The following is a 23,744-nucleotide window of genomic DNA, read 5'->3' on the forward strand; positions in this document are numbered from 1 at the left end:
AATGATGATGATGGTAATTTCTAAAAGCTGGGGAACTTCATTAAAGAAGACCAACAAGAAGTGAGAATTGTGATCCTCGTTAAATTCTCTTGCCTACATTCTTCTTCCTGCTTTGGATGTTGTTCCCCACTTTTCCCCACCTGGAAAAACCTTCGTTTTCCTTCAATGTCGATATTATTGTCTTTCTTTGCCTCCCTCGCTGAGGCAGGGTTAGGAACAGCTTCCTTAAGCTCACGTGGCATCTTTCATTCAAACAGCATCGCTATACTTTGTTTGCATGTCTGTCCTCACTGTATCCTGTGAGGGCAGGACCATGTTCTAATAGTCTTTGCAACCCCAGCACGATCTCCCACACATACCAGATTCTTATTAAATGAACAGATGTATTAGTCTAAATAAAGGCGTAGGCCTAGATTTCTTAAAAGATGGGTTTATTGGACTTAAAATACTTTGTAAAAAACTCATAGACTACACCAACAATGACGAAACCACAGATTGTTGGTGAAATCCAAGACTCAGAGCTTTTATTCCTGGTGCCAATCCAACTCCGTCTTCTCCCTACCCAGTGCTTCCCTCCCCGGGACTGCACAGGGCTTCCCCACGAGAACATTTTCTCCCTGTGAATGTCCCAGAGTGGTAACCCCTTGGCAGCTCAAATCAAGCCAGATGGCAAGTGCACAGGAGAACAAGAAGTGCAGCACACTGTCCGCATCACCACAGGGTTGGGCAGTCCAAGGACGGGAACCAAAGTGTCAAGATTTTCAAATTTTCTCCCAGAAAGTCTTTGTGAGGGTGGTGGTATCAACATAAAGTACCCCATGAACAGCCCCTCTCTCATTGCCCTTATAAAGCCCTGTGTCCTTTTATGTTACACTCTCAGCCTAACACTACAGATGGAGGTGCCGGAAGGCACCATCTCATGGTATGTTTGGAAAGCATTTCAACCTGCGGGGAAGTTATCTTTTTTTAAAATATTTTTTATTTATTTATCTTTAGAGAGGAAGGGAAGGAGAGAAGGAGAGAAATACCAATGTATGGTTGCCTCCTGTGAGTCCCCTGCTGGGAAACTGGCCTGCAACCCAGGCATGTGCCCTGACTGGGAATCGAACCGTGATCGTGTAGTTCGCAGGCCCGTGCTCAATCCACTGAGCTACACCAGCCAGGGTGTTATCTTAAAAATGAGTCCCTGAGACAAGCTGAGGAAAGGTGGGACAGACAGTCGTTCTAATGTTTTCCCAGCATCAGACACTTCAGTCGGCTGTCAGTGTCTTTTCAACTTTTCCCCCCATGGAAAATAAAACAGATGAGATATTTGACCCATGTGCTTTGTGTATGTACTTTTAAAATGTCACCTTTGGGTAACTCAACCCACCAATGGATTACTAGTAAAATTCGCAACTGTCAAAGCACTTGTCCATGTGGAAGGAGGTTTGGCCGCAACACCTATTAGAGGAGAGAGACAGATGGCCTTACCTCTCAGCTCCCGCGTCCACAGCTGTGAGTGGCGGTAACTGGGAGGAGGGGTTATGGGGGCTCCCCTGTACATTATGTCCCGGAGAAGGGTGACTGACAGGATGTGGGGGTGGCACGGCCCCAGCAGCTGTTCCGCTTCGGCTTGAGTGATTGCTGGAGAACATGGAAGCTGAAATCAAGGGAGAACAAGCATCAGATTGCGCCCCAAGTGAAGCCCACCGTTTTTAAATACCAAAGGCTGACAGCAAGCATATTTTAGGGGCTTGTTTGTTTTTCTCTTGGTGGTTTTGAGGAAACAGTTCGCCCCTTATTGGATATAAACAGCTTTTGTTTTCACGTGCCTTTAAGGCTGCTCACATTCTGCGGGTTCCAGGCTGACATCCGTGGTTTTCCATGAGCACTGCCTGGCCCCGCCCATTTCCTGTCTGGACACTGTATAATTAGTCAATCTTATATGTCTGCATCTGGGCGAAGGTCTCTGCATTAGCACTCTTCACTCAGGAGGAATGGGACTCAGGTAAAGGAAGATTCGCTCTGCTGACCTAGCAGGGCACAACACAGGCCTTCTTCCTCTTCTCCTCACTGCTGTGAGCCACTGCAGGTCAGGCCGGGGTTTCTCTCTGTCACTAAAATCAATATAACGAGAATGGCGCTTCCCCTGATCGTAGCACCGACGCAGCACCCCACGCTTTTTTAACTTCCGAGTCTAACTGACCCCAGGCATTTCCCTGATGGTGTGATGGATGGATGCACTTGGTCTTCATCAAGAATGAGTCTTCTACCACTGCAAAATATGAAAAGGGGGTCTCAAATGCACCTCTGGGATTTTTCCCCACCCCCCGCTGTTGCCTATTATGACACAGAGAGTGAGTTAAAGCCTCATTCATAGGGTAGCGGAGCTTTTGAGAACTGTGTGTGACCTCAAACTTAAATAGGTGCCCATTTAGATTGGCTAATTGGTACCATGTCACAGAAGAAACTGGGGCTTGTCACTCGCAGAGTCTATCGCTATCAGAGAGGCTTGCTCAGGATCTGGGACCTATTCAGCAGACATCTCATTAGAGTGCAATCACACCAGCATCATTACACTGACTCTTCAATTTCCTTCTCTACACGGAGCTGTGCTGAGCTTTATGCCCATCCCTGCTCTTTCTGAATTTACTCTACTGATATCAAAGAATAAATGGATTTTTTAAAATAAAAGGAATCAGGCTAAGGATTAAGAAAAAGAAGCCACATAATCAAAGAGATTTGAGGGTTTAAAAGTTCAGGGAGCTGTATTTTTAGACCAGTACCACTTTTCTCCAAACTCTCCTGGATAGAATTAATACCCCAGATGACCCAGCCTCCAAAAACTTAATCCAATGGAATAAGAGTTCAAGTACTTAAAGGAACATGTGAAGAGGCAGAATTACCATCTTCCCGCTTCAAAAGCTACTGACAGGGGTGTGATCTGATTTGAAGGGTTTATTTCTGGTAAGTCAGCATAGTGTCAGGTTAACTCTCGTCCTCAGCCGCCTGCATCCTCCACAGCCCCCCACGTCTTCACGAGGTGGTGTGACGAGAAAATGCTTAGCAGCTCAGAACAGCAATGCAAAGTGTCTGTTCTGCGTCAGCCTCGAGAAAAGTTGCACATTTGCAGACTCGCTAGAGTCACCTTATGAATCACTACCCTCATTTATGCTCAGTTTGCTCAGGCAACCGCAATCCTGCTTGTATTCCAAATAATAATTTTACCCAAGAGAGAAGGCTGTTTGGATTCACCGTGGCAATAGTGTGGAGACTGGTGTTTGTCAGCATGGAGCTCGGTGTTTTATGTACTATTCCAAAAACTAATGGAATAATAAGAGGTCACAGAGACACAGTGGAAACACAGCCAATTTTTTTCTGCTTTAGTGTAGTAATGTGAGTGCTCCTATTTGTTTTGTTGTAGTTGCTGCATGCGCCCCTCACTTATTGTCCCCTGGAGGTATTTTTGTATGTAAGTGAGTGTTTATCACAAGGGAAGCACTGCCCCTGCTGTTTATAACCCCATGGGCAACACAGAAACTTGGTGTGCACACTTTATGCTCTACTGATGGTTCAACAGAAAATGTGCTGCTTCCCAGAGGTGTACATTAGCTATATTAGCTACATTTTTACACTAGCTGCAATGAAATTGGCTGAAAAATTTGTTTTGTTTTTGTTTTTGTTTTTGCAGTTTGCTGTACACCGAAAGCTAGGCCTTGTGAAAGGCTTCTGCTTCATTCCATTGAATAGCCAGAACCACTGTCCATTATCCAGCTATCCATCGTCCATGCACCCATCTGTCCAGCCACCAAACATTATTTTTAACTCAGTATTTATTAAGTGGTATGTGCTAGCCGCTGTACTGTATGTGCGCCCCCGGCCTTGAGGAGGCTGCAGCTAGTGAGGAAAGGAGACTGCTACCCATCATCCTACCCAAATCAAAGATGTACCAGTGTAGAGAGCATCAGGCAGTACTCAAAGCGCTTTAACACACTACCTTATTTGTGCCCCACAATGGGCCCCCAAGCTCTGGCCAAATCAGACAACTGACCACATCTCAACTGTATTATGACAATTTATGCTACTGTGCTTTGTCCTATAGTGTCCTCTAACCTGACTACTTATTTTAATGCGCTTGCTATTCGTGAAGAGTTACTTGCATTCTTTTCATTCCCCTCTCAACAGCCAATGATTCCATAGATATTTATGAAGTACCTACCATGTGGCAAGCACTGAGCTAGGTCCAGGGATAAACTAGGGAACAAGATACCCTCAGTGCTTAGTATCTCCAACAGCATCGTTCATGTTGGTTTCTTGAGTGAGTAAAAATGAGCACAATCTAAGTGTCAGCCAATACAGTCCATCTTGGGGTTCAATGAGTAGGCCAGGGTCAGAAAGGAACAGTTACCCACTGGCTCCTATTCTCCACTAGTCGAGGGATGCCCCAGGGGACCCTTCTCTCACACTTTCAAGTAGGATAAAGATTCTCAGATATGCCCAGTACCAAGGCATCAAAGAAGTTCGAGGGCAGAAAGCCAGAGATCCATGGTACAGTTGAGGAGAGAACCTACCCAGTAATACTGGTACAGATGGTTGCCACAGCAACAGAATAGGTGGAATAGATGGTGGAGCGGACGTAAGGTAGGACATATGAGATGTCAGGTACAGCACCAAAGTCTTAGAGACATGCCCTACAGCTGTGCTGAGGTCAAGTATTGACTGAGCAACAGTCAAACATGCAACTACAGCTATTCCATCCATTGCTACTGCTGGTGGAACAGGCAGTGGTCCTTGGAACCGGGGCCCGCAAGAATGAGAAAGGGAAGACTTTAGGGTACAATTCGAAGTCTGTATTTGGAAAGTATGCTGGACAGTTTCTTATACAGGGCCTAAGAAATTATCCCTCAGCAAAAGGAGGCCCATGACTTGCATGTTTTCTAACAGATGGGATGGAAAGTATAGGACAAACTCTCCTCCAGTGAGATCACTTAGCAGAAGTTTCTAATTCAGTGTCGACATAGAGGCATTGGTGCGCACAGTCCAGAGCAAGTCTGTGGGTTGTGGATGTTGCCTGTGACCAGTCTAATGACCAGAGATTTAGAGGAAGTAACGGAAGACAAAGCATGTCTTTCCAATATATATGCAACCCTCATTTTATATACTTTTCCAATAAAATGGATAAAATTCTGGAGTCGGAGAGCTGCAACTTCAGTAGGATTGCCCTTGGCTGCTACCAAAGATCCACATTTCTTAGAAATTTTCACTATGGCACAAGGAATGCCTCTCCTACTAACACCAACTACTAGAAATTTCCAATGATATTGCAGTCATACATCCAGGGTTCCAACTTAATACATTCTAAGCATATTATTTCATTCATTCATTCAAGCACACTTTTCCAGCCCCTACTCTGCACCAAGCAGGTGCTAGTCTCTCAGTGTTTGAAGTCTGAGTACCTGCCGGCTTTACATAAACATTCCCACCTCAACACACGCTTCCAGACGAATGCTCTGGCTTTGCTAAGTGACTTTTTAACCCCAGGAAGAAAATCTCCACATTAGAGTGCAATTCTAAGGTCATTCACAAAGGGAAAAATTTCCTTCCATACACACTCAAAATGATTTTCCAAACTCAACCAATGAGGCATCTGAGGCCTATTGATCAAAGCGTAAGAAAGAAAACTGATTCCTCCAGAATCCAGGGCAATATTAACAAAACTCTTGTGATCCAATCAAGCGGCACACACAGGCTGCCCACAGGGACGGCCTTCATTGTCCGGTGTCACCTCAGGGGTTAGTGCCGCTTTGAAGGCTGGAAGAGGGCTTTGAGGTGAACCTCCAGTCGGGGCTGATGACTGGCAGCTGGAACAACTGATTAGGCACGGCAGAGAACATATTGGAAATTCTTATTGCTTTTGTGATTAAGAGATGGTGGACTCCCCAAGGAAATAAAAGCCTGGCCTTGAAATGAATTCATGAGCCCTGCCTTTAGCAGAGGACCAGGAGCTAGCGCCCCTGCTGCTCTGGGCTTTCTCTCTTTCTGGGGCTTGGCTTACTGCTGTCCCCCAGCCCATCTCCTGTGGCGGTAGGTAGAGGTGACTTAGGGGAGCTTTATAACACTGACAAAGCAGCATCTGTTGACCTATGGGGTACCCAGATACCATCTCACCGGTTATGGGACCAGGGTAGTCTAGGCTGGCGCCTTCAACTAGCTAAGGTTAACCTGAGTTTTGGTAACAGGCATCTCTCTGTCTCTACCCAAATGAAAACAACTAATCTCTATTTCTGATGAATATAGACAAGGCGCCATGATGATACTTTGGCTCTCACATATTCACTCCATGGATGGAGGGAGGAAAGGAGGGAGAAACTTCTCAAAATGAAGCCTACTTCTCAAAATGAAGCCAACTTCTCAAAATGAAGCCTACTTCTCTCAGGCCCATTCCCAGAACCAGGGAAGGCTGCCACTGACCCTGTCTGGTAACTATGATTTCACCATTTTAGAGACAGGGAAGAGCTCCCTCACCAGGCTGGGGTGTACTGAAAAACAGCCAAGTGGAAGGCACACTGCTACTGAAAACTGTACGGGCATCTAGAGTCCTGCCAACAAATCACCAGGGCAAAATGTTGATTCTGATTCACTAGGTCTGGGAGGCAGGGAGTGCTGAGATTCTGAACTTCTACCAAACTCCCCAAGTTCCTAGCGATGTTGAGGCTGCTGATCCCGAGACTGCACTTGGGACAGGAAGCACTGCACCACATCTGAGGTGCCTTTCACCTTCCTGCCGCCCTGTCTCTTAGAATCAATAGTTAACATTTACAGAGTATTCTGTAAACCTTTCCGCAGTTTACTGACAAGGAATTTGAGGCCTGATGGGGTTCCTGACTGGGTTACCTAAGTTATGAAGCTTATAAGCAGTGGGGCTAGAATTCAAACCTAGGAAGCCTGATTTTAGACTATACAACCCTAACACCACAACATGACATGTCTCGAATGCAAGCATAAGAGTGCTGATGTCATGTCAGAACACCTCAGCACTCCATCCGCAAAGGCTCTTTGGAGAAACTAGGCACTTCCCCCCACCAAGCACATGGAGAGCCTTCGCCACCGAAATGCTGGTTAGGATGCAAAAAGTGTATTCCCACTTCTGTTTCTACCCATCCCAAAAGCACCAAAGTGACCTGAGCATAGAGAAGAGAAATTTTCCAGCTCTCAAAATTCATTCAGGCAAGAAATTAAAGGAATTATTTGGTTTGGGAGACAAACAGCTGGCAGGAAATATGCTTTTTTCCAAATAAAGATTTCAGATGCCTGTCAGAGGCACATCGACCTACTGGTGGAAAGACGGCAGGCGAAGGGGGGAAGTCATGAGCAATCAGATACGTGCACTTGTTACCACCAGTGAGCACGATGTCGCTGGCTGAAAGGCCGCCGCCTCTGTCAATAATGCACGAAGAATCTGCTGTGCAGACCTGCAGCCACCGAGCTGTCACAGTAAAGATGCATTTGGAGTCATTTGTAAGTACTTAAAAGCCATGGTATCGCTCTAATTGTAGGGCCTGGAGAAATGACATTTAACACTTGGTGGCTGGTACACGGCAAGAGGTATGGGCTTCCTGTCCTTTTCTTAGGCAGTATTTCCAGGGTCCTGGCCCAAAAGAGTAAGCCAGTGAACGAAACCAGGCTCTGCTGACTTGCACGGACATATCAAGAAGAACAGAGGCTCTGTGCAAATGGTGAGTTTAGTTTTGTCTCTCTGACTCTTACCCCCATTCTCCCAGGAGAAATTTGAACCTGGGAAGGATTCAGGAAACACTTCACCTACAATGAAGACTTTGGCTACTTTGGCCTCACCAGAAACTGGGCGCTAGAGAGAGATACCATGTGTTGGGGTGTTTACTCAGAGAATAAAGTGCACCTCCAGCAGTCAAATGGTTTTGAATCTTAGCTTTTACCAATTACTAGCAATGTGCCTCAGGCGAGTCACTTAACCTAAGCTCCGTTTCTTCATCCTTCTTTTTTAAATTTTATTTATTTATTTTTAAAGAGAGGGGAAATGAGGGAGAAAGAAAGGGAGGGAAATATCAATGTGTGGTTGCCTCTCATGCAACCCAGGTATGTGCCCTGACTGGGAACAGAACCAGTGACCCTTTGCTTTGCAGCCCAGTGCTCAATCCACTGAGTCATACCAGCCAGTGCAGTTTCTTCATCTTAAATAAGAGTATCTCACAGGATGGTGAGGGGGATTATATACTATGCCCCAAACATGCATGCCTGGGCTGTGGCTAAGCACTCAATAAACCACTGTCGCTACCCTTAGGCTGTTTATGTTATTGTAATGATTACTATTATCAACACAATAGGAAAGAGCACGGCATAGTTGTTCCAAAATGGTTAATATTCAATAGTGTATGACAGCAATTTTTAAGAGGTACGCCACAAGGATTTTTAAAGCATGAGATATCTGACCATTTAGTCAGAAGCATTGACCTCTTTTCCCTTAGATTGCTAAATAAAAAAATGACAACAGTAAACACAATAGCTGTCTGGTATGAATGCCCTATATCTTGAACCAAAAATATAGAGGTCGTATAATAGAGTCTGACCTTATTGGCCATGTCACTTAATAAGGTTGCTTCTGATGGTCAATTCTTGCTAGCAGAAATCCTCATAGGCACCTGATTTTTTAAAAAGTCACTTCGGAGCAAAAAGGGCATGTAATTACTACCATGACTTTTTGTAAATCAATCACAGTTATACCTCTTTTTTTTTTGTCAGAGCAGCCAAAACCACTTTTTTTGGTGTGCTGCAGAATTTTAGTCATTAGTTTGTGTGCCATGAGATGAAAAAGGTTGAAAATCGCTGGCGTATGTCCTCCTCCCTGAGGGTGCATAGAAATATAAACTGTGGACTAGGGCATTTTAAACTGAAGAAGAGTATACGCATCATACTCTCTAGTGATAAGCACTTTTGTTTAATTTTTTCTAGTGCAAGTTGCTACAAAGTGTTCAGGGCCTGAGAAAGAATCCTCATGGGGTTAAAATGCTGCACTTTATTTTGCATGAGTAATACACACCTTGAGCTACAATCCATAATGAGTTTCAGTTTAAAAGATAAGTCATTTTCATGCATGACTGCACTTTGTTAAGGAGTGAAAATGGGCTGTTACTAAAATGTCAACACAATTGTCCCTCTTGAAGCTTAGTTTATCTTGAAGTAGTGTTATATTTTCAGCACTTCTTTTTGTTTGTTCCTCCAAGAGCAAAGGGATCCAGCCATGGTTAACATTCAGAGTTCAAAAAAATACTTCCCTTCAGTCATTCTGCAGAAGATGACAAATAATTGGGGGTGATCAGAGTTTTGCTCCCCAAGAGTGAAAATTGAGGCCCCAATACCTTCTGCAGTTCTTTGCATTTCACCCTGGAGCAATTTAATTGCACTGCCTTTCAGTGGAAAATGCTCTCCCGACCTAAATTCACAAACCAGAGAGAGTTTTCTAACAAGGAAAAGGCCTCGTCAGAGTCACTTGGAAGGCTGCATTTGATATTGAGGTTAATTGGAGAATGGAGAGATGCCACAGCTAATCCTTGCCTTGTTGCCTATGAGTAAAAGGGGCTAGTCTCTCTCTTTCTTTCCTCCTGAGGTCTGGGCACTTTCCCCCTCCTCTCTCTCCACCAGGAAGGGCATCATTCCACATTCCACCTGTGTCACGAAAAAGTAGCTTCTCAAGGGTTTGCACAGTCATTGCTCTAATCTTTCCCTTCTCCTCGAGGCATGAATAATTTTAATACTGCCGATCCCTAAAAATCTATTCTTTCTGCCTGTCTTTCCCCCCCTCCTACTCCGCAGCGTAGAGTATCATTATCCGGCAGCCCTGATAAGAGGATAATGAAACAATCCCTTCTCAACTTGATCGGGTGGCTGTCAGACTAAAATGACACCACCGGTACATCTTTGACATGCTACCCCAAGCTAATTGATGGCAAACAATGGTAACTGTCACCACTGCACTGAGACAAAGAAAACATACTTGTGTCACCTGATGGGAGAGCTACCTAGCAACTGATAAACAACTGTGTTAGGGAGATGTTCTATTAAGGTAAGAGAGGGTACATCTCTAAAGAACATGCCTATTAACTTGGAGCTTAAGAGCACTGCTGTTCACTGGGGAACAGAAATAAATAAGGTAAAATGAGAATTTATTGATGTCTGCATAGTTACATGAATATTCAGGTTTTCTTACAAATAGATATTCCCACATGAGCTCCAAACTCCTACGTAGGCTGCCCAATTACATTTCCACATCATGCAGCTGTATTTATAGCCAGGGAAGGAGTTATTAGTATTTGAAAGGATACATGCTTACATGCTTTTCTGGACTACACAGCGATACAACTAGAAGATAATGGCTGATGATATCCATGTAAATGCCAAAGGTTACCATCAAACACTCTGAAATACCAGATATAATTAACTCCATGCTAGGAAAAGCTCCTGAAACATCTGCATTTCAGAACAAAGACACTTTGTTACAAGTCGAATGGCATCATCTGGCAGCTCCCTCAGCTTCTCTGGGACCAGCACTGCATGGAGTCCTCTTGGGTCTTTCTCCAGACAATGCATGCCAATCTAACCTCACATCTCACACCTTATCTTTCTTCCTTTGCTTCCCCACCTACATACTCACTCACCCGCTCACTCACAGAGTTAGTAACACAGACAGTCAGTTTGGACAGGCAAACGACTCAGACTACCCTGTGAGAAAGTCAGTATGTGACACTACCTTCCATTTGGGGCAGGGCGTGAGGACACAGAGAAGAAGGTGGCGCTGGCAGGGCCAACCATTCCTAGAAGCTCTTATAGGAGTGATCCTCACCTACTTATTTAGAAATTGGGTCCAACTTGTTAATGAACCCCAAAGTTTTGGGAAAAAGTACTCGGTGCTCTAAGTCCTCATTACTCATTCCTTAGCTATCTCCTACTGGTTCCATGTGAATGAAAAAGAAGTTTGCTCCCTTTCAGATGCTACAGATGTAACCCTACCCACCAGTGGCCACTTCCAGGTGACTCCTGAAAAGACTTCAGAGTGAAGGCTTCTTGGAATGAGGCTTTTAGCACTGACAGCCAACCCAATTTTCAGTGCAGTATTCGTCCAGCCAACTGCAGGCTGAAGTACGGTCACTGCACTCTGCTCTGGAGACCCCTCCCGTTCCTAGCTCTGCAAAATGGTGTAGCAACAGCCCTTTTCGGGAACTGTTCTGTAACGGGGAACCAAAGTCTGCAATTACCACGAGCCCTGGGCAAAACTGTATAGATAATGAAGCTGGTTTTCTTTGGACTCCAGAGAACTCCCTTTTCCCTTTTCCTCGCTTGGTCCACAAAGGATGCTCTTTCCATCAGCCTTTAGGTGCTCAGTGTTACCTCCTAGTTTACTCTCAAGATAAACTCTGAAAAGTTATTCACAAGTATATGCCCCTCCATATCCTTTCTCAAGGCCTTTGGATTTGAAGACCTCTATCTCCACCTTGGACTGGAGGGTCTGGTCTTCATTTACGTAAAGTTCAGGCATCCCTGTTGCTGGCAGAAAGCACACTCTGAGGAAGGAAGCGTCTTCTCTGTGGGAATGTGACCAGATGGTTCCTCAAGTTTCAACATTTTGCCTTTCCTTTGGGGATTACTTTATATGTCAACAAGAGGACTACATTTTAGAAAAACATAATCATTGATATTCAAAGGTTTGAGATTCTTCTCTTTTCAGCAAAAATAGACCTGGGCAGAATAAAACAAGGACTGTCCCCTCTGCTACGTCCGCCAGCCCTGGGTTCATCAAAACCAGAGCTGCGTCATGTCAGTCTTCAGGGAGCTGCTGCCTCAGGGAAAACCACATTCGTCAGGGCTCACACCCTTTCCACCATGGCCAAGGCGATTTCTGCAGACGCTGGCTTGCCATGCGGTGACTTTCACCTATCACAAGGAATTCCACTGGAGAGTCGCTACATTTGGCGTTCCATAGAACGCCCCAGGAGGAGCCGGAGCGCTGGGCAACAGCCTGGAGTCCAAGGGGTCTGGATCCTGCCAATGTTACCTGTTTAAAGTATTGGGCCTTCTTTAAAAATATCTAAAAACCTTATGGGCTAGTAGACTACTAAAGTATGTGCTAAATCTAAAATATTAGGGGGATAAACAAAAGCCTCTAAGTACTGACAGACTTTTAAAATAAAATCTGATCAAATACATGGAAGCCATAAGCTCCCTTGTTTTCAGTTCAATCACTGATGAATGTCTCAGATGTAAGTATAAACTAAGGGCCAGGAAATCTTTTCTGTAAAGGGCCAGATAATAATATTTTAGGATTTACGGGCAAGAGGCAATGCCCTCAGTTCTTTGACCAGCTGTTCTCATCTAAAGGTTAATAGTCATTTTTACATTTTAGATTTAGAAATCTTAAAACCACCCTCTGAGGCCAGGCAGAAACAGGAGGCAGGCAGGCCAGATTGGGCTTGAGAGGGGTAATAAATGGGCTGTTGCTCCTTAACTACATATAGTTAGAACCAACATGCAAAGACTAAGGGACTGTTTCTAAAATTTGGCAAGTAGTCAAGAATAGTTTTCTTACAGGTGATATTATAAGAGGAAGCTAATGAACAAAATAAGCAAACAAACAAATAGAATCAGAGGCATGGAAGCATGGAACAGACTGACAGTGGCCAGAGGGGAGGGGGGTGGGGATAACGGTGGGAAGAAGGGGAAGGAACTAGCCAAAGAACATGTGTGAATGGACACAGACATGGANATAGTTTTCTTATAGGTGATATTATAAGAGGAATCTAATGAACAAAATAAGCAAACAAACAAATAGAATCAGAGGCATGGAAGCATGGAACAGACTGACAGTGGCCAGAGGGGAGGGGGGTGGGGATAACGGTGGGAAGAAGGGGAAGGAACTAGCCAAAGAACATGTGTGAATGGACACAGACATGGACCACAGTGCGGGGATGGACTGTGGGAGAGGGGGGTGGGGTGGGCTGGGTGGAGGAGGGCAAAGGGGGAAAAAATTGGGACAACTGTAATAGAATAATAATACAAAATTAAAAATAAAAAGAATCATTTTCTTGACACCTTAGAGTATACTTTGAGATAAATGACATGACCTGGAAGAGTCTATTTAATGGCATCAGGAGGGACACCAAGGCCTCAGCAAGGCCCACACAATGACGGTACAACTGTACCAGTCAAGGCCACGGATCCTCTTTCTTCTTTCCTCCATCTGCCTCACCCTCACAGATTCATTACTGTTGGTTAAGTTCACTTTTTCAATCTGGCACATTGGTACTCTGTATGACCAGCCCAAATTAATGGTGATTAAAAAAACTGTCTTACTTACAGATCTGAAAACAGGTCTTAAATATGGGAGTTCTGGGTCCTCGTCTTGACTTGAATTCTTCTTGGAAGGAATACTGTATCTCAGGACATCCACTTAAAACTAGCCCCTAGTACTAAAAGGAATGGAGAGGAGGGTTCCGGTCCCCGTCCCAGGCATTGACTTGGTTCATGAGTAATTCTCGAAGCCTTTAAGCAGAGAGGAAGGACAACAAGAAAGGAACACCGAGCACCTCCCAGCCGCAGCGAGGGCCTGGAACTCTCACATGCGGTACCACGTAGCCCTCACGGCAGCCCTAGGGAATCAGTGTCCCCACTGCCACTTTAGGGAAGAGGGAAAGTAAATCCCCAAACCAAACAGCCAGTGAGGGAAGAGCCAGGGTTGGAGCTAAGGGTGGCACGCCGTCTCTATAAAACAAAACCAAACAAACCATACGCTTTTTAAATACAGAAACTCTGACACCTATCAAATGCTAACACATACTTTGTGCTTTTGGAGGCACTGCCACCCAAGCAATGGTTTTCTTGAATTCCAGTCTGGTTTTTTTAAAGATCTATAATAGCCTTCCTTAGCATTTAAAAAATGCTGTATGATTACTAAAATATGAAATGGGAAGAACTATATTTTAGTTTTATTTAATTCAGTAAATAATACTACTTAAATTCCCAATGTATTCACACTTCCATGCCCCTGTTTTTTTAAAAAATAAGGGAGTTGTGGGTATGGTACAGTAGCTATTACACACAGTAAGAGATTAACAATAATACCTAGTAATAAAATAGAAAAACTATAATACTATACTGTAGTAAAAGTTTCATGAGTGTGGTCTCTCTCAACTTCCGCTTAAAGCAGGCACTTTAAGGCTTCTCTCTGGCACATCGGAATCGACAGCATCACACTCTTACGCTCTGGGGCCATCACTTGGTAAAACGAGGGCGACTTGAGCACAAGGCCTGTGTGACTGTGGCAGCAGGTTTAATAACCAAGATGGCAGTCACGGGTGGGGAGGGTGTACAGCGTGGAGGCCCTGGAAAAAGGGACAACTCGTGTTCTGGTGGAGTGGTGGGAAAATGGCCTGAGGCTTCATCATGCTACTCAGAATGGCGTGCAACTTAAAACTTATTCACTGTTTCTGAACTGTTTCACGTAATGTTTTCAGACCACCACTGGCCACAGGTAACTGAAACGGCAGAACGCAAAACTGCAGATAAGGGGGACTACTGTAATTTGTGGCACCTGTTCCCTATCTGCTTTATAGAACTATAATATCCATTTCTCTAGTGTTTGGATAAAAGCAACGATAATGATAGCTGATAGATGCTGAGCACTTACTATGTGCTAAGCACAGTTCTAAGCACTTGGTGTGTTGTTTAATCCATCAACAGATCTTAGAAAGAGGGAAATAAGTTTGAGTTAAAGGAGAGCTCAGAAATAAACCTAAGTCTCTACAGGCAATTAATATTTGACAAAGGGGGCAGTAACATAAAATGGAGTAAAGATAGCCTCTTCAACAAATGGTGTTGGGAGAACTGGACAGCTACATGCAAAAAAATGAAACTCAAGCACCAACTTACACCACACACCAAAATAAATTCCAGGTGAATAAAAGACTTAAATATAAGCCGGGAAACCATTAAAGTCCTAGAGGAGAACATTGGCAGGAAAATCTCAGATATTTCACGCAGCAACATTTTTACTGATATGTTCCCTAGAGCAAGGGACATAAAGGAAAGAATAAACAAATGGGATCTCATCAAAATAAAAAGCTTCTGCATGGCTAAGGAAAACAGTATCAAGATTAAAAGAGAAGCAACAGCTTGGGAAAACATATTTGCCAATGATACCTCAGACCAAGGTTTAATCTCCAAAATATACAAAGAACTCACATGACTCCACTCAAGACAAGCAACCCAATTAAAAAATGGGCAAAGGACTTGAACAGACACTTCTCCAAGGAGGACATACAGAGGATCCAGAGACACATGAAAAGATGCTCGATATCGTTAGCTATCAGAGAGATGCAAATTAAAACTACAATGAGATATCACTTTACACCAGTCAGAATGGCTACCATAAACAAAGAAACAAACAACAAATGTTGGAGAGGTTGTGGAGAAAAGGGGACCCTAGTTTACTGTTGGTGGGATTGCAGACTGGTACAACCACTATGGAAAACAGTACAGAATTTTCTAAGAAAACTCAAAATGAATCTGCCTTTTGACCCAGCAATTCCACTGCTAGGAGTATATCCTAAGAACCCTGAAACACCAATCCAAAAGAACCTATGCACCCCAATGTTGATAGAAGTACAATTTACAATAGCCAAGAGTTGGAAGCAACCTAGGTGCCCATCAGTAAATGAATGGATCCAAAAACTATGGTACATTTACACAATGGAATTCTATGCTGCAGAAAGAAAGAAGGAGCTCCTACCCTTTGCAACAGCATGGATGGAACTGGAAAGCATTATGCTGAGTGAAATAAGCCAGGCATTGAAAGACAAATACCATATGATCTCACTTTTAACAGGAACCTAAACAACAAAACAAACAAGCAAGTAAAACATAACCAAAGACACTAAACTAGAGAACAGGCTGACAGTGACCAGAGGGGAGAGGGGAGGGAATTTCAGGGGAAAAGAAGAAAGATTCACAGGAACTAGTATAAAGGACACATGGATAACAACTAAGGGGGGTGGAAATAGGAGGGAGATGGGGAGCACTGGGGGGGTGGTTGGTCTGGGATGGAAGTAAAAGACAGAAAACTGTACTTGAACAATAATTAAGTAAATAGAAAAAATAAAAATAAAAAAATGAAAAAAAGTTTGAGTTAAAGGAAGGAGTAACATTTCCACTTGAAAATGTCCCATTTGAACATAGGACATCTATGCAGATGGTCAGAGGAATCGTACAAAACATGCCAATAACATAACTTCAGAAAAGAGACACTCAATACTCCCCATCCTTACTTATCTACATAGTACCTTAGTACACTTAAGAACCACAGACTGTATCTATCACTCCTTTACACATCACAAAACCTTCTGGGGTGGCTGATGCATTGCATTTTCTGAGAAGTGCATCCACGTCTCAGAAAACCGAATAAGCATACTATACATTTTCCTGTGCACACTGATAAGAATTTATCCCCTTTTCTTTTTAATAGTGAATAGTTTTCTTTCTACTGCCTCCCCTAGAAGGTAGAAACCAGGCTTTTACTAAATCCTCAGGGAAAAGTTCCAATAAAGATTATAAACCTGTGGTTTCTTAGGGCATAGTTATGTGTAGTAGGCCTCTAGGGTAAGCTTCAGCTCTGAAGTCAGAGCCCGTCAATCGTCCAAGCAAAAGCCAGACTTGGGCAGTGGCGTTCACTGAGAGAACAGGGCTGGAGTCCAGAAGCGAAGCCCAGGTGGCAACTAGAAATGGTGTCATGAAAGTGCTGCTAGAACAGCCTTGAAACTTAGGCAGGAAAACTAGGTTAAGATGCCACGGAGGCAGCTGTAACTTCTGATGAATCGATGCCTGCTGCCGAAGCAGCGTTAATGGCTCCAGTCACGGCCAGGGCACTTGAATGGAATGGGGCAGATCGTTCTTTGACAACATTGAGGAAGACACCATAAAAGCCAGCGTTCATAAATAGTGCTATTGGTCTCTTAGAGTGAGTCGGGCCCACAATACCTCTTTATTCAGTACCCGCAACATGCTCTCTTATTACTGTTAATAGTAAAACGTACCAAGTAACATCCAAGCTAATTCAGTAGTGTCCTTCACTTTAGAGTTCACACTATTCTTAACATTTATTTTCAGTGCTCCCACAAGTATGAAAAACAAACTTTCACTGTGGCTATAAACACCCTGAAAATGCCCACTTTCTTATTTCTTTCTTCTTCACATGAAAGAGACAGAACTTGAGTACTTACTTCTCTCTTTCCTTAAAAGGTAATTCAGTTGGAGCAGCAAGTCAGAACTTTGAGCTCAGAAGTGTGGCCCAAACTTTCTAATCACAAAAGGTTTTAGCTCCTGGTTTGAGAAATTTTATCCTGAATTCTGTCTTGTCACCCATGTGTCTCCTAAGACTGGCCTGGGGCGCACGTCAAGGTAGACCCAACCTTTCCTTTTCATACCCCATTTTAGTGCCAGAAAAATAACACAAAACGAGGGAAAGGAGAAACACTAGTATAAACATAATGGTAACTTTCCCAGTGGAAATAAAGCTGCAACTGTCCAGCGTCACCGCTTCCCTCTCCTCCTCAGGAGTTGTGGGATTGTTTTTACTCACCCACAAACATTTTTTACAGAAAAGACTTGTACATATTGTAAAACAGAATAATTCAGCTTAATCTTGCATGAAAACTAACATGAATACAAAAGAATATGTGGATATGGAAAATTGAAGCACCAAATTAAGCAGCTTGCAAACATAAAAAGTCATTAACATTAGCAGCACACATACAAATATGCCCTGTGCTGGCTGGGAACAGGAATTTTAATTTTCTTCAGTTGGGTGGTTATAAGATCTCACTTTTAATCAAAATATGTGCAGTGCCATTATAACACTGGTGGGAAGACAAGCTTAATATCCATCTATAGGTTTTCTGTAGTGAGAAACAGAAACATATACTACAGGGAAACTCTTTTTTTCTTCTTCTTCACTATTTGATTTACTTTTATCATCTTTGTAATTATTTAATTATGAGTTCCAGAGATGCATTATTTTACTTATTGTGGTAAATGTACAGCTATCAGCCACTTCACTAAATTGTCTCGTGGGCAGATTTCCATCCCACTGTGTTCAGATAAACATTTTGCTCCAATTTTTAAATTCTTTTAAAAATTTTTACTTTTATTGAAGTATAACAGGCATATAAAATTGTAAGATATTTAAAGTTTACACTGCAGTGATCTGACATGCATATCCATCATGAAAGGGTCCTCCCACCAATCTGGCTAACTAGGGGCAACTCTTAATGGAACTCCTACCGTCGAAGATCATGTTGTACCAGAAATCACATTCCCACATTTTATGATCCAAAGCAATGGTTTCCAGAGTATGGTCCCTCGACCAGAAGCACCCAGTGACATCTGAGGACTTGTCACAAACACCTGGCAGAAGTTCAAATTCTTGGGACTCCCTAAAACTGAATCAAGAATTTCAGGGGTGAGCACGAGCAATCGGTGCTTTCACAGGTTTCCCAGGGAGGCCATGTGCACTGAAGGGCTGGGGCTGGCTCAGGGCAAAGGAGGGACAGAATCTACAGGCTAAACTGTGGGTTTCTACAAAAGAGAAAAATGAGGCGCATTCCTACTCTCACTGATTCTGCAATCCAGCTCAGCAGATAAACCACAGATGCGAGAGGTGTTACCTGAACAGGACAGGGCTTTGCCAGCAGTTCAAGGCAACATCAGAAGATGACAAAGATCTGGAAAAGTCTTTCCCCTCTGTAACCCCACTCTCGGCCTCCTTCCATCCCCCACCAATTTCAAGGGCTCTGCCTACTTTTCACCTCTGGCAGATTCCAAGCAAATCACACATTTTGAAGGCAATGCAACTAATTACTGCATTTTAAATAATGACCTTTTAAGGACATTTCTATAGATTATGTTATTAATCTTCACAATTCGCCTCTAAAATTTAACCTATTGAGAAATTTGTGTGCCAACTTAGAACATTCTAATAAAGACCCTAAATTAATGACCACTTTTTGAGAGCAGATTATATGAGGCACTAGTAGATAAAATTATTTCTAACCTCTACAAATCTGCATGCTGTCCCAAGATAGAAAATAAGAATGTAGAAAATGTATTAAAACATATGCTACAAAATTACAGTAAAATGAAACATTAACTATTTCACAAAGTATGTTAAATCCTGTATAAATTTAACATGGTGCTATTTATTACAAAGTGATGCTATTGTAAGAAAGAAGCCTTCGTTTCCCAGTAATGAAGGTGAGGGAAAGGGAATGACAACATATGACTTCAAAAATTCCTGCTCTGAAAAAATCTTTATTTTCCTTCCATAATTCCCTGTCATATCTGAATATAACACTTATTTTTTTCCTGAAAGATCTAAGGTTACATTCAAAATTAGGATAATTCAACAGCTCTAACTCATAATGAGTATTTCCCAGCCCAACAGAAGTGGTATTAATACAGTTCCCTCGTTCTTGCAGATGTCCTTGCTCCAGCTGCAGCAGCTCCTGACCTGATGGGTAGCTTCTGCGAAACTCACACATCTCAGCCACACTGGCCTCTATGACGCCATCAAGGCTAAAACCACTCCCAAAGGTCATGTTTCAGTGAATGCATAGCACAGTTTCAATTTAGAGGGAACTATGATTTTTGTGATCACTCATAGGACAGATCTGCTTCCACAGGCCAAGCTTTGTTAGTGAATGGACTTCCTGCCAGGACCAGGCACTGTGCCAGGCTGTCCACGATGCTGCAGACAGACCCTCTCACTGCAGCTTATCTGTTTCCTTAGTTCATCCAGGCAGCCGACGAGAAGTTCCACACAGGCACTAGGCCTTAAAAATGGCATCACACCTCGATCTGCTGGCTGTGAAATTCTTCTCCCTCAGATTATCAGACAAATCACCTAAATTTACAGGCTGGCCATAGTAGTATCTATTTGGGGTTCAGAACTTCTTTTTTTAAATAATTTTTTAATTTAATTCTTGTTCAAGTGGGTTCAGAACTTCTTAATAAAAGGGTGGAAAATATAAGTGAGCCATTGTTGAGAACTGCATATCATTGTCCAGCCTTCCTGTAAGAGCACAAAACGGCCCTCAGGTTAGCTGAGGAACAGGCTGGGGAGCCCCATGATTTCCCAACAGATTAGTAAACACCTCACTTTCAAAATCATCTTCAGCCTGGCCCCGAGTGATTCTGGCTGCTTTCACCTGGGGCACTCTTTTCTTCCACAGAAATCAAAGTCTTTTCAGGCAATCCTTTCCAATCAAACTGTCTCACCAACTGAGAAGTTTGTTTCAGTACGGGAAGCCAACATGTTAGGAGACTTGCAAGAGCTGCCTGAGTCAGAGCTGCCATCTAATGCTCTGCAAACTGTCCTGCTCTTGGGTCCTTGCAAGGCATTATCTGTTACCCACTATGCATTTCCACTTCAAAACCACGGCTTCTTCCAAACAGGAGTCCTCCATCGTAGCTTCTGAAAAACCATGGTGCTCGTTGCTGAACTACTTCTGATCCTATGCCCATATGTACTGAACAGGTCTCCATCAAAATATTTTTATTATAAATCAGTTTATGAGCACTTAAAAGTCTAAGTGCTTGACAATCATTAAACAAATATTTTCTCAATTTCGTATAACAGAATGTAGAGGGAAAGACTCCAAGTACTTTTGCCATTTAGCCAAGCCTTAATCTTTGTCAAATTGCCTTAACACTTCAGATTTTACACTTAACTAATTGATAAACAGTTTCCTTTTCCTTTGGCATTTTTCACTGTTTGGCTTCTTTCCCCAGATCTTTAGCACAGGTTTAAAACTGGTGTGAACATGCGTTCTTGGCAAGTGCATTTTTAGAACTTTAAAGCAAGAAGGGAGGCTTAACATTTTTGTTTAGTTCTTCTTCCTGCCTTGCTTGGTTCTGGGTTTGTTGTCTACTCAGAAAAAAATATCATTTTTTTTAAAAGGCAAGAACAAAGAAAGTAAAATAGAACCCAAGGGAAGCAGGAATAAAGCAAGAATTAGGGAAGATAAATGTTCACAGTTATACGGTAACTTGAGAAGTATTATTCCAGGAATAAAGTTAAGGAAGATGGCTACCTGCCTGCTTTAAATGTTCCCACAGTCACAGAAAATTCAAATAGATCTAAAGATTCTCTGCTGACACTCTGGCAACGTAGGCTCCTTGCCAGTGGTGGCAGCTTGCGGGCATTGGCTGGAGTCTCAAAGCTAAAAGCTCGAAGTCTGTTTGAAGATCCAGTGCAGAAAACGCAGAGCAGACTCACAGACACAGAGAACAGACTGATGAAGGCTGGGGCAGGGGCGGGGGGCTCGGAGAAAGAGGCGAAGAGGTAAGGAAGTACAAGTTGGTAGTTACAAAATAGCCACGTGGCTGTAAACAATATTGAGATAACACCAATATATATTGTGCCAGTTGGGGTACTGGAAATGTGGGGGGCCACTCTGTAAAGTATGATTGTCTAACCACTATGCTCTACACCGGAAACTAATACAAAATAATATTGAATGTAAACTGTGATTGAAAAAAACAAAACTTAAAAAAATGTATCACAAACAAAAAGAAGTATTTGGAGTGACAAAACCATTTCAAACTAAACCTCTTAAAAACTTTAAAAACACTACCAGACATAAAAAAGCACACACCAAGACAAATGTGATTCCTAACTTTTGAAAATGGACCATAGAGTGTATGCTACATACAGCATCGGTACTAATGTTTTGGTAGAGATATCATTGCTTCCCAAATCTATTTCCAAGAGATTTAAATGAACAACACCAGTCCATCACCAGAAACTATGTTAGATGTTGTGCTATTTTGCAATTGACTGTGGTTAGTTTTGAGTTTTTAACTGTTGTGTTCCAGGTCTTTAGTAAAATCAAGGATTCATGGCCTGAAGAAGTTGAGAGTGCTATATTGGCTGTTCAAACTGATTGTTAATTTAATGTGCTAAAATAAATGTTCATGAGTCAAATATTTGGCAAATCAAACAGACATATGCAGAAATAAAATCTAGGCATGCTTTTTCATGTATATGTCTAATACAAAATATTTATGTGTGCTGGAAACACTGTACATTGGCATATTTCATGTATCCATATATACCTGAACCTAAAACCTCTCTAAGGTTTGGTCAGCTCCTTAAATGAGTTTTCATCTCAGGTCCTAGTGTCTCAAAGAGCAGAGGCTGTGTCATGTCCAAGAGTAAGTAGCCAAAGCAGCTGATAAAGGGCCACCAACACTGGGACATTGTGAAGTACATCTTGATGAGTGACCCTGAAATACGTACTTGCTTATGCCCCATTCCCGGCATTTGAATCAACTGAGAACTAAGTTTAGAAAGTTAGGCAAGCATCTTGCATGTCTTTCTCCTATTCCACTGTTATGCATCAGTAAATTCTTAATTTTTTACGGCCTATTAGTACATTTAAAAAGGGTGGGGGGGACCACTCTGCTGCCAAAACCTGGTTCTGAAACCAGATGGGGGTGGGAGTGGAATTCACAATTCACAGAAAATAGAAAATTCCCATGGTCTGAGATGTGGAGCTGGTGGGACTTCTGCTTTCGTATTCGTAGCAGGACGGTAAGAGCTCCCCACGTGTGAGGATGCTCACCGATTGTCTGCAGAAGGACATCGCCATTATGAGAGGAAAGTGCACAGAAATCCAGGCAAAGAAAGTAAATGAAAAAACAACTTCCTTATTACACATTAATCCTTTCTTATTTGTCAGTATACACATGAAATCTTCCAAATACACAATTACCTCTTATCCAAACCCAGGCAGAAAGAAGCCAGCCTGGCGGTGCCGTTCCAACCCCACTTGTCCAGCCCCGCCTTCGGCTGACAAGACAATGTTGGACATCCCTCCCAGTTAGTTTACTGGTGTGGTTTTTTTCTTAGAAACCTGGGACTTCACTTTCAAATGCAAAGAAGACAATGGCTGTTCTGTTAAGAAATCCACCTGGAGGCTGTTACCTGGCTTACAGGGAAACCATTTCCGGTGAGTCTGTATCAGTTAATAAGTTTAAGTTACTTGGGGAGGTTGGGTGCACTGACCTTTTGGCAGAAGTCCAGAACTAAAAGAGCTAATGTGTTATTTTACTTTGTTTATTAATGACAAAAGAAAAACAAACAAAAACAAAACCAGTCTGCTGCCAAACCTAGCTCAGAATTTAGATGGGAAGGTGGGGATGGGGACAATTCTCAGTCCATTGATAAAGTGAAATATAGATGATTTCAGGAGAAACTTCTCATGTGAGCATTCTGTTTAACCAGTGTGAAGGGCCTAGTTGGTGTGGCTGGGTCTGCCTTGGCTGTCATTACCTGGGTAGAGGTCAGGCCCAGGCCCAGGCCCAGGGGAGCATTCCACTGCCCCATCGGCAGCAGCATCTCGTGGGGAAGGGGCCGGCTGCAGAGGCTGCACAGTGAGGCAATCCGTGAGCAGGTCGGGATGGAGCTCTGCACTGGACCGCAGCTAAGAGAAGGAGAAAACAGAAGACAGGTGGAAAAGGTGAGCTGTTCCTTGGAATACTTTGCTGGAATGGCATCATGCCCTAAGGTTCAATGCAATTCATTCCCCAAATATTTATCAAGCAACGGCTACGGGTTAAGCACTGGGCATAACAGAGTCAATAAAAGGGTCAATTTTCCAATCCTAGTAACACCTGGCAGGTGC

The 23,744-nt window shown here is 43.0% G+C and overlaps 1 protein-coding gene across 3 annotated transcripts in view; it reads right to left on the reverse strand.

The window, feature by feature from the left end:
- Positions 1-23,744, reverse strand: part of GLIS3 (GLIS family zinc finger 3) — a 464,054-nt gene that overhangs the window by 42,014 nt on the left and 398,296 nt on the right. For all 3 annotated transcript variants that reach the window (XM_037061760.1, XM_037061758.1, XM_037061759.1), the window contains 2 exons: positions 23,393-23,543; positions 1,474-1,642 (listed from right to left, as the gene is read on the reverse strand). In XM_037061760.1, coding sequence (XP_036917655.1) covers positions 1,474-1,642; positions 23,393-23,543 — 320 coding nt within the window. The remainder of the gene's footprint in view (positions 1-1,473; positions 1,643-23,392; positions 23,544-23,744) is intronic.

Source organism: Sturnira hondurensis, unplaced genomic scaffold (assembly GCF_014824575.4).
Source record: "Sturnira hondurensis isolate 20B ecotype Veracruz unplaced genomic scaffold, ASM1482457v3 Scaffold0013515, whole genome shotgun sequence".
NCBI lineage: Eukaryota > Metazoa > Chordata > Mammalia > Chiroptera > Phyllostomidae > Sturnira > Sturnira hondurensis.